Source organism: Bos javanicus, chromosome 22 (assembly GCF_032452875.1).
Source record: "Bos javanicus breed banteng chromosome 22, ARS-OSU_banteng_1.0, whole genome shotgun sequence".
In the NCBI taxonomy this organism is placed as follows: Eukaryota; Metazoa; Chordata; class Mammalia; order Artiodactyla; family Bovidae; genus Bos; species Bos javanicus.
Window position 1 is genome coordinate 50071712 of NC_083889.1, and position 10210 is coordinate 50081921.

At 58.8% G+C, this 10210-nt stretch overlaps 2 protein-coding genes across 4 annotated transcripts; both read left to right on the forward strand.

Annotated features, from left to right (window-relative positions):
- The first annotated feature begins 22 nt into the window (after positions 1–22).
- TUSC2 (tumor suppressor 2, mitochondrial calcium regulator) lies at positions 23–2954 on the forward strand. Its single transcript, XM_061396860.1, has 3 exons — positions 23–338; positions 1434–1554; positions 1725–2954. Exons 1-3 carry the CDS (start codon positions 193–195, stop codon positions 1788–1790), a joined length of 333 nt encoding a protein of 110 aa, XP_061252844.1. The 5' UTR covers positions 23–192; the 3' UTR covers positions 1791–2954.
- On the forward strand, positions 1468–10145 carry HYAL2 (hyaluronidase 2). Of its 3 annotated transcripts, none has more exons than XM_061396840.1 (4): positions 1468–1554; positions 7227–8206; positions 8903–8992; positions 9416–10145. In XM_061396840.1, exons 2-4 carry the CDS (start codon positions 7277–7279, stop codon positions 9815–9817), a joined length of 1422 nt encoding a protein of 473 aa, XP_061252824.1. In that variant the 5' UTR covers positions 1468–1554; positions 7227–7276; the 3' UTR covers positions 9818–10145. The 3 variants fall into 3 exon arrangements, with proteins under 3 accessions (XP_061252824.1, XP_061252823.1, XP_061252822.1); XM_061396839.1 differs by lacking the exon at positions 1468–1554 and adding an exon at positions 4994–5118; XM_061396838.1 differs by lacking the exon at positions 1468–1554 and adding an exon at positions 6023–6394.
- Positions 10146–10210: the final 65 nt, after the last annotated feature.

The following is a 10210-nucleotide window of genomic DNA, read 5'->3' on the forward strand; positions in this document are numbered from 1 at the left end:
ATCAGAGGGGGCAGCATGCGGCGCATTCGGAAGCGGAAGTGAGGTTTCCGTGGAGACAGCGGAGCCTGCGGAAGGCGGCGGCAGCGGCTGCGGCGGCATCTGCGAGCCAAGGCCCAGGCAGGGTATGGTGGCGCCGACGGCCTTGTAAGAGCGAAGTTACTGCCGGGCCCGCCATGCGCCGGCGGCCCTGACATGGGCGCCAGCGGCTCCAAAGCTCGGGGCCTGTGGCCCTTCACCTCGGCGGCGGGGGGCGGCGGCCCAGAGGCGGCGGTCGCTGAGCAAGCTTTGGTGCGACCGCGAGGCCGAGTCGTGCCCCCCTTCGTATTCACGCGCCGCGGGTAAGGGCGCGGGGTTCCGCCCCCGGGAGGACAGAGGGGCGGCTGGGCGTCTCGCGACATGGGGCGCTCCCGTTGCTGTACCCCCTACACCCGAGTCAGGACGACTCCCATATTTCAGGTCCCCGTAGGAACAAAGGGTGGGGAAAGCCGAACAGGCGGTTCCTCGTGGCCTGGCTGCTCTGAAGGTCTCCCTAGGAGAAGAGTGGGCCTGAGGCTTGTCCCTGGGCAGGTCCTCCGTACGATAAAGCTAAGATAGGGTCTCCCTGAGACTCCAGAACCTCTTCCTTTCATCCCTTCCATCCCAGCCTGCTAGCCGAAGGCTCCTATTCTCACTCACCCCCAGTTCTCCCTAGAAGAGAATGACCCTCTGTTTTGTCTGTTTCCGTTCCCCACAGTGGTAGGGTTGGACCTCTCTGGGTAGTGGCTGGGAGAGTAGGACTGGGCCCTAGCGTTGAGGCTGGGACCTGGGGAAAAAGACCCTCACCCCAGGTATGTTTTCCCAGATCTGGGGGCACTGACCTCTCCCCTCCCACAAGGGGCCCAGATAGGAGCACTAGATGGGCCTGGATGTGATGGGCCCTGAGGACTGCTGCTCAGGTGTTGCTGGAATCTAGGGGGACCCCAACAATGGCAGTCTGGTTGCATCAGCCACCTGGACCGGGGAGGATTCAGCCTTTTTTCCTTCAGGCTCCCTCCTAGCTCGGGCATCTGCTATCTCAGGCTTTGGCCTTGGGCCAGCAGTGTCTTCTGGAATGAGACCATCATGCCCAGGCCACCATCCTTCTCACTCTAGAAGTCCTGGGTGAAGGCAAGGGCCTGATCGAATGGCTACTCTTGCTGAACAAACCAGTGACGTTTTGGTATGGCCTCTCTTCTTAGGGTCTGACAGAGTAGCACTGGCCACCATCCTACTCCCCACTTTCTAGTGGACCCCAGATCCTAAACAAAAGATTCTCCAAACATATTAACCTCCCTTTCTCCCACCAAGGTTGTTCTTCCCCATTGAGGGGAGGGCATAATTCCCTGTGGTCTATGGCATTTGCCATGACTAGCGTGGGGCTCCAGCCCAGCCTGTTCCCCTCTCGCTCTGCACAGCTCCATGTTCTATGACGAGGATGGGGATCTGGCTCACGAATTCTATGAGGAGACAATCGTCACCAAGAACGGGCAGAAGCGGGCCAAGCTGAGGCGGGTGCATAAGAACCTGATTCCTCAGGTGAGGGGCTGGGCCGTGGTCACAGAGCCTGTGTTGAATGTGTGGAGGCAGACCCAGATGGAGTCTGCTGTCGTGGTGGGGGCTCTGGGGGGAGGCACTGGGAGGAACAGGAAGGCTTCCTGGAGTAGGGGCCCTGAGCCGGCCCTCACTAGCCTCTGTTTCCATGGCAGGGCACCGTGAAGTTGGATCCCCCCCGCATCCACGTGGATTTCCCTGTGATCCTCTATGAGGTGTGAGCCTGGGGGGTGGCAGGCGTAAACACCCCCTGCCCCAGCAAGACACCCCCAGGCTCAAGGTGTGGCTTCCATTGAGGAACCTAGGCTGGGGCCACAACTGTGAATAAACTCCACTGGCCTGGAACCTTCAGCTGTGAGCAGGGCAGTCCTACAGTGCTGGTTGGGTGTTGGTTTGTATGTGGACCAGAGATGGCTGGAAGCTGGTGAGGGCTGATGGCGGAGTTACCAGTCCACCTTTCCCAGCAGTCCCTACAAGGAGCATGGCAGGGCACATGCTGGTCAGGAATGCCTGGTTCCTGTGCCCTTGCCTGGCCTGCATTCTTCCAAGCTTGCCTAGGGCCCAGCCCTGCTAGAGGCTACAGCACTTTAAAAGCAAGGTCTGCCTTTTTCCAGCCCCAGGGCAATGGGAGCTCTACAAAAGTGGGAACTTCCTTTTCCTCACTTCCTTTACCCTCTCGTTGGAGCATTTCAGCCGTTTGCTACCTCGATTCCTCCTGTGTTGGACAGAGGCTGGGGGCAGAACAAGCCTGATTTTTCCCGCCTACCTGCCCGTTTGTTCCCAGCCCCAGATGGATGGACACTTTGCTGGCTGTTAATAGGAGTAGGGACTGGTGTGGGAGGTTTCTCCCTCTACCCAGGGCTGGCCCGATCCCTCCCCACTGCAACTAGTTGTTTCTCCCCCTCCCCCCCACCCCAAGTTGAGAGGGTGTGGATGGGGATCAGGAAGGGCTCTGGATGCCTGTGCCCCATCCCACTTACTGTATCTAATCCCCCTTGCCCTTACACATCCACCACCCTGTGGTAAGGCACAGCACCCTAGGGCTGGTGCCAGTAGCTCTGAGGAGCCCACCACCCCTTTTCCCTACAGTATACCCCTCCCTTCAGTATCAGTCAAGAGAAAAGTACTGGAGCCCCTGGATAGGGGCAGAAAGAAAACAACCATAATAGGAATACTTAAAATGTGAAAGCTTGTAAATAGTCTAGTCCATGATGTTATTGGGGCAGAGTCTGATTTCTACATAGAAATGATTTTTTTTTTAATTCCTTACTGTGCAAACTCTGTGCTTTAAGCGTGTGAGAAATGGCTTGGGGAGGGTAGTCCTCAATCTAGGAAGGCTGTTGTGTTATTTGTTCAATAAAATTATTTGTAGACCCTGCATACAAGACTGACATCCTCTGAGGCTGTGACACCCAGTGTCTGGACTACCACATGGGCATAGAAGGTAGACCTGGGTCCAGGACTCAGGTCGCACCAATGTTTGGCAAGGTCCAGAGTGCGGCCATCCCAGCTACAACCAGCAGGTGGCAGTGTATTCACACAGACCTCACTACAGACCCACTCAGGATGGAGAGCCACTCCTGTATTAGGTTCAGTAAGTGGAGACCCTGGAATTGGAAGGCCCTGGGATACTTCAGTAGGGATTGGCCCCACCTGCCTGACCTGAGATGACAGTGTGACCTCAGATAGGTCTGGAACAGTTGTTCTGTCCCCAGCTGAGGCAGCTGAACCTACATGAGGTCACAGCCTAAGCCCCATAGACCTTCTAGGCCCAGCCTTAGGTGGACAGCAGCCAGGTGGGTGCCACTGCCCTTGACCTCCTGCAAAACTGCAGCCCAAATCCACTTGCCTCTCCTGGTGGGCACTACCAGGAGTGTAGACTTGGGGCTTCTGTTCCAGCAGGTTAAACTCAATTCACCCAGTACTTCCTCTCATCCTTTCTGCTCTTGCCTTCTCACCTGCCGCCTGCCCCCGTGAACATTTGGCCTGCACTTTTCAGGTCGGGCTGTGAGGCCAGTTCTCTGCCAGCCCTAGCCTTGGCCATCAGCCCAACTCCCTGTAAGGGAAAAGAGAGTTCAGGGACGCAGGCTGCTGGGTCTGGGAAGTTGACCTACCTGTCTTTTGGAGGTTTAAACTGGTCCAAGTCTGGAGCAGGATCACCCTCTGCAGTCTGGACTTGAAGTTCGTCTTTGGGTTTCTTCCCATTTGCGCAGTAAGATGCCAGGCACAAGGCCCTATCACCCTTCACTGCCCCTCCTACTGACTGCCCCAGGGCCAGGGTTCTGCTGTGCCGGATGGCATCCCGTCATCACTGTCCCAGTGTGGGGAACTCCCTGTGCTGGGCCTGCCCTAGCTGACTCTGAAGCGGGAAACAATGGGGGTCATGGCAGTGCTTCCCCACTCCCTCCCACTGGGCTGTGTGCACTTCCTTCCTGCTGGCTGCCTGAGGAAATGTCCCTGCCCTGGAACAGTGGTCTGGCCTTTGTTTCCCCAGGGGCCCCTGCCCTTAGAGCTTCTAAGGCCTGTGTCCCTTACAGAGCCAGCATAGTCATCAGGGGTAGACTGTAGGATATGTGCCCACCTCCCCCACTCCACCAGGCTTACACAGCTTTCTATTAGGGGAGAGGCCCTAGGCATCGAAGGGGTGGGATGGTAGGTCCAGGGGGAGTAGCCCAGGGTGATTTGAGGGTGTGCAGAGTTGTCTGCACCTCTGGAGGAGTCTGCTGGAACCCTGCTGCAGCCCTCCCTGGAGCCAGCCACATTATGGACACTCTCTTCCACAGAAATACACCCCTCCCCTCACCAGTTTTGTAAGGAGCCCTGTACTCGGCAACATCTTAGAACCAACCAGGAATGTCCTCTGACAGAAGAGCACCGTACAGAAGCCTCCCAGGGCCTGTCCCCCCCACATCACCCATATCAACACTCTGTCACACTTTGTCCACTCTCACACATGAGATGCTTCCGCTCTCAGTGGAAAAAAAATGACTCAGCTCCTGTAAGTTCCCCCAACATCCCCCACCCCAGGGCTGGTTCTCTTCACCACCTGCTTTAGGGAACCATCTGCCAAACATCCCCCAAGTAGTTTGACTTCCCAAAGCACCACCACCAGGGCCGCTCCACTCATAAGCTGCTGGATTTGAGGATGGGCCTCAGGGGCAGGTTTGGGAAGCTGTCAGCACGGGGGAGGCTGGCACCTTGGCTGGGTCCTCCAGCCTTCCGGTCACCTGGTGCAGTTTGCTGGGCCAGGGCCTACTCAGGGGAGGAGGGGCAGGGCAGGCAACCAGCCAGCAGGACATACCGGAGGGAAACAGGGTCAAGGCGGTCCCTTCCCCCGCGCCTGTTCCTGGCCCTTTCCTCTCTGAGGGGCAGGAGGAAGTGAGGATAAAGGGCTGGGGTGGGAGGCGGGAGCCGGTGGGAGGGATGGGGTTTATCAAGTCGCCGGCGGGCTGCCCAAAGGGCAGGAGCTGGCGCGAATAGCTTGGCTAGAGACTTACCCCGGGAAGGAGGGAGGCCGCCGACCTACTGGGCCGACGGACTCCCACACAGGTGAGCCCAGGGCAGACGACTGGTCTGCACCCTGGTACATGGCGCTCCCTCTCTCTCCTCCCAGGCGCGTGCGCAGGGAATGGGCTGGCCAAGTAGACCCGGGCCCTTTGGGGAGCTGAGGACCCCGGGGAAGCGGATTTAGGAAGAGGCAAGGAATTCTCGCTTCCATTGCAGCTCCAAGCCTGCTCCCCAGAGGGAGGGGCGTGCAGGGCGAAAAGACGGGATACCCAGCGGAGGCCCAGGGGAACCCTTCTGGCTGAGCCGGTTTTCTCTGCTGTCCGGCCAGGAACTTCTGTAAGGGTGGCAGCCTTCTCAGAGTTGAAAGGACGACTTGGGGTTCCCACAGGGCCCCCAGAGGCTGGACAGAGGGGATAGGAGCCCAAGGACTGGCCTGTCCCAGTTGCAAGTCAGGAGCAGGGGGACGCCCTACCCTCAGGGCTCGCTGGGCTTATAGGCTCCCAGCCAGGCAGGCCTAACTGCGACTCACAGCTTGTGTTACCAGGACAACCACTGCTTCCATCCAGCCCTGGATGGGCTAAGACGCGGGTGCTAGGCCCCCCAGCCCCAGACGGGCAAGGGGCGGGGATTCCCTTCCCACCGGGGTCGGGGGAGGGGAGCCCTGAACCGTAAGGGGGGCGGGGCAGTACTGTCCCGGGAGATCGCAGACAGGCTGCGGGTCACCGTCCCCCTTTCCATACAAAGGGGGCCCCAGGACTGGAGATTACACTCAGAGGTGCAGAGCCAGATTCTCTACTGCCCCCAGCCAAGGCCTCAAGGTCCCACAGCACCTCCTTACGGACGAATGAGGGAACGTCACACTACCTTCATTCCCTTCCCGACCCTCGTCCTTTACGCTGTCCCTTTAAGCGGCTGGCCGCGTCGCGGAGCAGGGAGGAGTGTACCACTGGCCGCAGGTTGTGGGGGTGAACTTTAGGCTGACTTGGCGCTCGTGGCTGAGACTCCAGAAGAAAGCCCCATTTGGAGGCACCTCAGAGTCCCAGACTTATGGCTACATTCCTCGGAAGAGGATCTGGGGTCCTCGGAGCCCAAAGCGCGGTATTGGCGGCTCGAAAGTCAGGCACACCTTCCCTCCCCCGTCGCAAATCCTGCGCAGGGCCCGCCTCCGCGCTGGATTCTTAAAGGGCCGGCGGGCTGGGGTGGGGGGGCGGAGCCAGTAGAGGTGCTGAGCCGGGGCCGAACCGTGGAGGGCTGCGGGCCGGGCTGGGACGGAGATGGAGGTGGCCATGGCGCAGGTCCCGGCGGCGCCCTGCGCGAGGTGAGGGAGGGCAGTGCGAGCCGAGCTGCTGTCTCCGCGGGCTCTGTTCTGAACCCCACGGGGAGGCGGCCCAGACCGCCCCCCTTGCCGGCAGGGTTCAGCCCCCACGTGCGGGGCGGGGGCGGGGTTCCGGACAAAGGCCAGGTGGAGTGGGCTTTTACCCCCGGCCGCCTGGCCCGCGGGCACGCGCATTCCTGGTAGCTGTAGAGGGAAAGGCCGGTCTGCTGGCGCCACCGTGGGAGATCCACCACCCCTTTGTCCCCGAGGGGCCTCCACCAAGCTGGGGGAGAGTGTCTGCGCTGAGATAAAGTCTGTTAGCCTCACTTTTCTGTTGGGCGGGTGCTAAAAAAGATACCAACTCGGGGCTGAGTTACAGCTTCCTAGCTACTCCAAGAGCTGTGCCTTGCCTCACCCAAATGCTGTGATTTCTCAGGATCAAAAGTTCTTCACGGGGTAGAGTGGGCCTCGGTTTGGGGCTCTCAGAAACTTTGTCCTGGGTGATACTCAGTCATGGGTGAGCCTTTCGGCAGTGAGTCCATAGCTCAATTTGTCCAGTTTCAAAGGGGTCACAGACCTAACAGCAGTGCCTGCCTAGCCATAGGCTACTTGTCCAGGAAGGAGCCCAGTGCTCCTGGCAGTGAGCTACGGGGATGTGTTGCCTGTCCTTCAGTGGCCTATGGTCTTTCAGATCTGTTATAGCTAATAACAGAGTCTGAACAATCCTGGGCACGGTGGCCTAATGCAGCATGGGCTTTGGGAGTCTGGATGGGTTTGGGATGGATGACCTCCAGGATCCTCTAGACTTACTTGCTGTCTCCCACCTTTTTACCAGTTCCTGAGCTGGTGCCTGGCAGGTGACACTGACTTCCTGCAGCCCCCAGCATGTGGACAGGCCTGGGCCCCGCCGTCACACTGGCCCTGGTGTTGGTGGTGGCATGGGCCACGGAGCTGAAGCCCACAGCACCACCCATCTTCACGGGCCGGCCCTTTGTGGTCGCATGGGATGTGCCCACACAGGACTGTGGCCCGCGCCACAAGATGCCATTGGACCCAAAGGACATGAAGGCCTTTGATGTTCAGGCCTCACCTAACGAGGGTTTTGTAAATCAGAACATCACCATCTTCTACCGTGACCGGCTGGGCATGTATCCACACTTCAATTCGGTGGGGAGGTCAGTACATGGTGGTGTGCCACAGAATGGCAGCCTCTGGGTACACCTGGAGATGCTGAAGGGACATGTGGAACACTACATTCGTACACAGGAGCCTGCAGGGCTGGCAGTCATCGACTGGGAGGACTGGCGGCCAGTGTGGGTGCGCAACTGGCAGGACAAGGATGTGTACCGCCGATTATCACGCCATTTGGTGGCCATTCGCCACCCTGATTGGCCACCAGAGCGCGTAGCCAAGGAGGCGCAGTATGAGTTTGAGTTCGCTGCACGGCAGTTCATGCTGGAGACATTGCGATTTGTCAAGGCTTTTCGGCCTCGGCACCTATGGGGCTTCTACCTCTTCCCTGACTGTTACAACCATGATTATGTGCAGAACTGGGAGACCTATACAGGCCGCTGCCCTGATGTTGAGGTCTCCCGAAATGACCAGCTGGCCTGGCTCTGGGCCGAGAGCACGGCCCTCTTCCCCTCTGTCTACTTGGAAGAGACACTGGCTTCCTCCACTCACGGCCGCAACTTTGTCAGCTTTCGTGTCCAGGAGGCTCTTCGCGTGGCTGACATCCACCATGCCAACCATGCACTCCCCGTCTACGTCTTCACGAGGCCCACCTATAGCCGTGGACTCACAGGGCTTAGCGAGGTATGTGCCTCCCAGGGCCCTGTATTCTTCCTTGGGAAAGCACCGCAGGTTTGGGTTACCAGGGGGCCTCCTGCCCTCAAGTTTACTGACTACTCTACATCCCCTCACCTCATTCTCTCTGTAACCTTATGAGAGGGTGACATTGTTATCTCCATTTGTGGATAAGAAAATTGAGGTCCAGAGATGCTGAGAAGTGTGGCCAGAACTTCCCAGGAAATCCAGGCAGAGGAGGCATTCAGGCCTAGCATTCTGACTTCGTAGTCCATCCTGACAGATGTAGGGCTTTCCTGGTGGCTCAGATGGTAAAAAATCCACCTGCGAGGCAGGAGATCTGGGTTCGATCCCTGGGTCAGGAAGATCCCCTGGAGAAGGAAATGGAAACCCACTCCAGTATTCTGGCCTGGGAAATCCCATGGACAGTGGAGCCTGGTGGGCTACAGTCCATGGGGTTGCAAAGAGTTGGACACAACTGATAGATACATGCCAGGCTCAAGTGGGCCCTTGGCTTGAGAATCGGAGGCCAAAGAAGGGGGTGGAAATGGCTTAAACATTTAAGGAGAAAGCGCAACGGCTGCTGCCTGGGGATGAGAAGGGGAGGGCTGGGATGCAGTCGGGGGTAAGCAAATTGGTAGAGGCTAGGGCCTGCCCCCCCGACCTGTCCTTCTCACCCTGTGGTCTCATCCACTTCCCCTACAGATGGATCTCATCTCCACCATTGGTGAGAGTGCTGCCCTGGGTGCAGCTGGCGTCATCCTCTGGGGTGATGCAGGGTTTACCACCAGCAACGTAAGTAAGACCCACCCAGCCAACCAGAGCTGAGTCTGCAGGGAGAGGCAGAGTGTTTGCACTTTGGCTGCAAACCTCAAAGTGCTCCCCTCCTCTGCTTCCCAAGGCAGCCCGTGTCCCAACAGTGAAGACAGGATCTACCCCCACCCCCACCCCTGCCCTTCACCCAGGAAGAGGGAGTTGTTGTCTTGACCAGCTGTTGAGTTCCACCCTGCCCCACCTGCCCTGCTGGGTTCCAGTCCCTGCCCCCACCCTCTTCTTAGAAGGAATGGGAACAGTGAGGGCTCAGGCGTACGTGCGCGCGTGTGTGTGCGTGCGTGCATGCATACACGCGCTGTTAAAAGAAGGTGCAGTCACACAGTGTGGACTGAGTTTCCACATGGGCTAAGGCAGCTGACCCTCCTCCCTGTCCTCTACCCCCAGGAGACCTGCCGACGCCTCAAGGATTATCTGACTCGGTCATTGGTACCCTATGTCGTCAATGTGTCCTGGGCTGCCCAGTACTGCAGCTGGGCCCAGTGCCATGGCCATGGGCGCTGTGTGCGCCGGGACCCCAACGCTCACACCTTCCTGCACCTCAGTGCCAGCAGCTTCCGTCTAGTGCCTAGCCACGCACCTGATGAGCCACGGCTGCGACCAGAGGGGGAACTCAGTTGGGCCGACCGCAACCACCTACAGATGCACTTTCGCTGCCAGTGCTACTTAGGCTGGGGCGGTGAGCAATGCCAGTGGGACCGCAGGCGGGCAGCTGGGGGTGCCAGTGGGGCCTGGGCTGGGTCCCACCTCACTGGCCTGCTGGCAGTGGCAGTCCTGGCCTTCACCTAGACTTTGTAAGGGTCTCTCACCCAGCTGCCAGGCCAGCTGGCCTCTGCCACAAGGGGTCTGTCAGGCATGTAGGAGCCTGCAAGGGGTGGACAAACCAGAGTCTGGAGGGGCAGAGCCCTCTGGGATGCCCGGTAGGATGTCCTTACCAGCTCCCACCCCCTGTTCTAAGGGGGAGGGGCAGTCCCCTGGAAGGCCCCGTCTCTCCCTGCCAGAGAGGAAGAGGGGCACAGCTGGGCCGGGGAGGACCTGACCCTACTCCCCTGCCCCTGGATAGTTTATTATTATTATTTTGGGGTCTCTTTTGTAAATTAAATATATAACAACTGCTTCTTTGCTTGGACTGTCCGTGGCTGGGCCAGGGCATGTGAGAGTGCTTTCAGGCTCTTCCAAATA

What these genes read in the sequence shown, in the direction of transcription:
- TUSC2 (XM_061396860.1), top strand. Translation starts at nt 193, where the DNA reads ATGGGCGCCAGCGGCTCCAAAGCTCGGGGCCTGTGGCCCTTCACCTCG. An exon ending in TTCGTATTCACGCGCCGCGG is followed by an intron (nt 339 to 1,433) that starts GTAAGGGCGCGG and finishes CGCTCTGCACAG; the next exon opens with CTCCATGTTCTATGACGAGG. An exon ending in ATAAGAACCTGATTCCTCAG is followed by an intron (nt 1,555 to 1,724) that starts GTGAGGGGCTGG and finishes TTTCCATGGCAG; the next exon opens with GGCACCGTGAAGTTGGATCC.
- HYAL2 (XM_061396840.1), top strand. Translation starts at nt 7,277, where the DNA reads ATGTGGACAGGCCTGGGCCCCGCCGTCACACTGGCCCTGGTGTTGGTG. An exon ending in GACTCACAGGGCTTAGCGAG is followed by an intron (nt 8,207 to 8,902) that starts GTATGTGCCTCC and finishes CTTCCCCTACAG; the next exon opens with ATGGATCTCATCTCCACCAT. An exon ending in CAGGGTTTACCACCAGCAAC is followed by an intron (nt 8,993 to 9,415) that starts GTAAGTAAGACC and finishes CTCTACCCCCAG; the next exon opens with GAGACCTGCCGACGCCTCAA.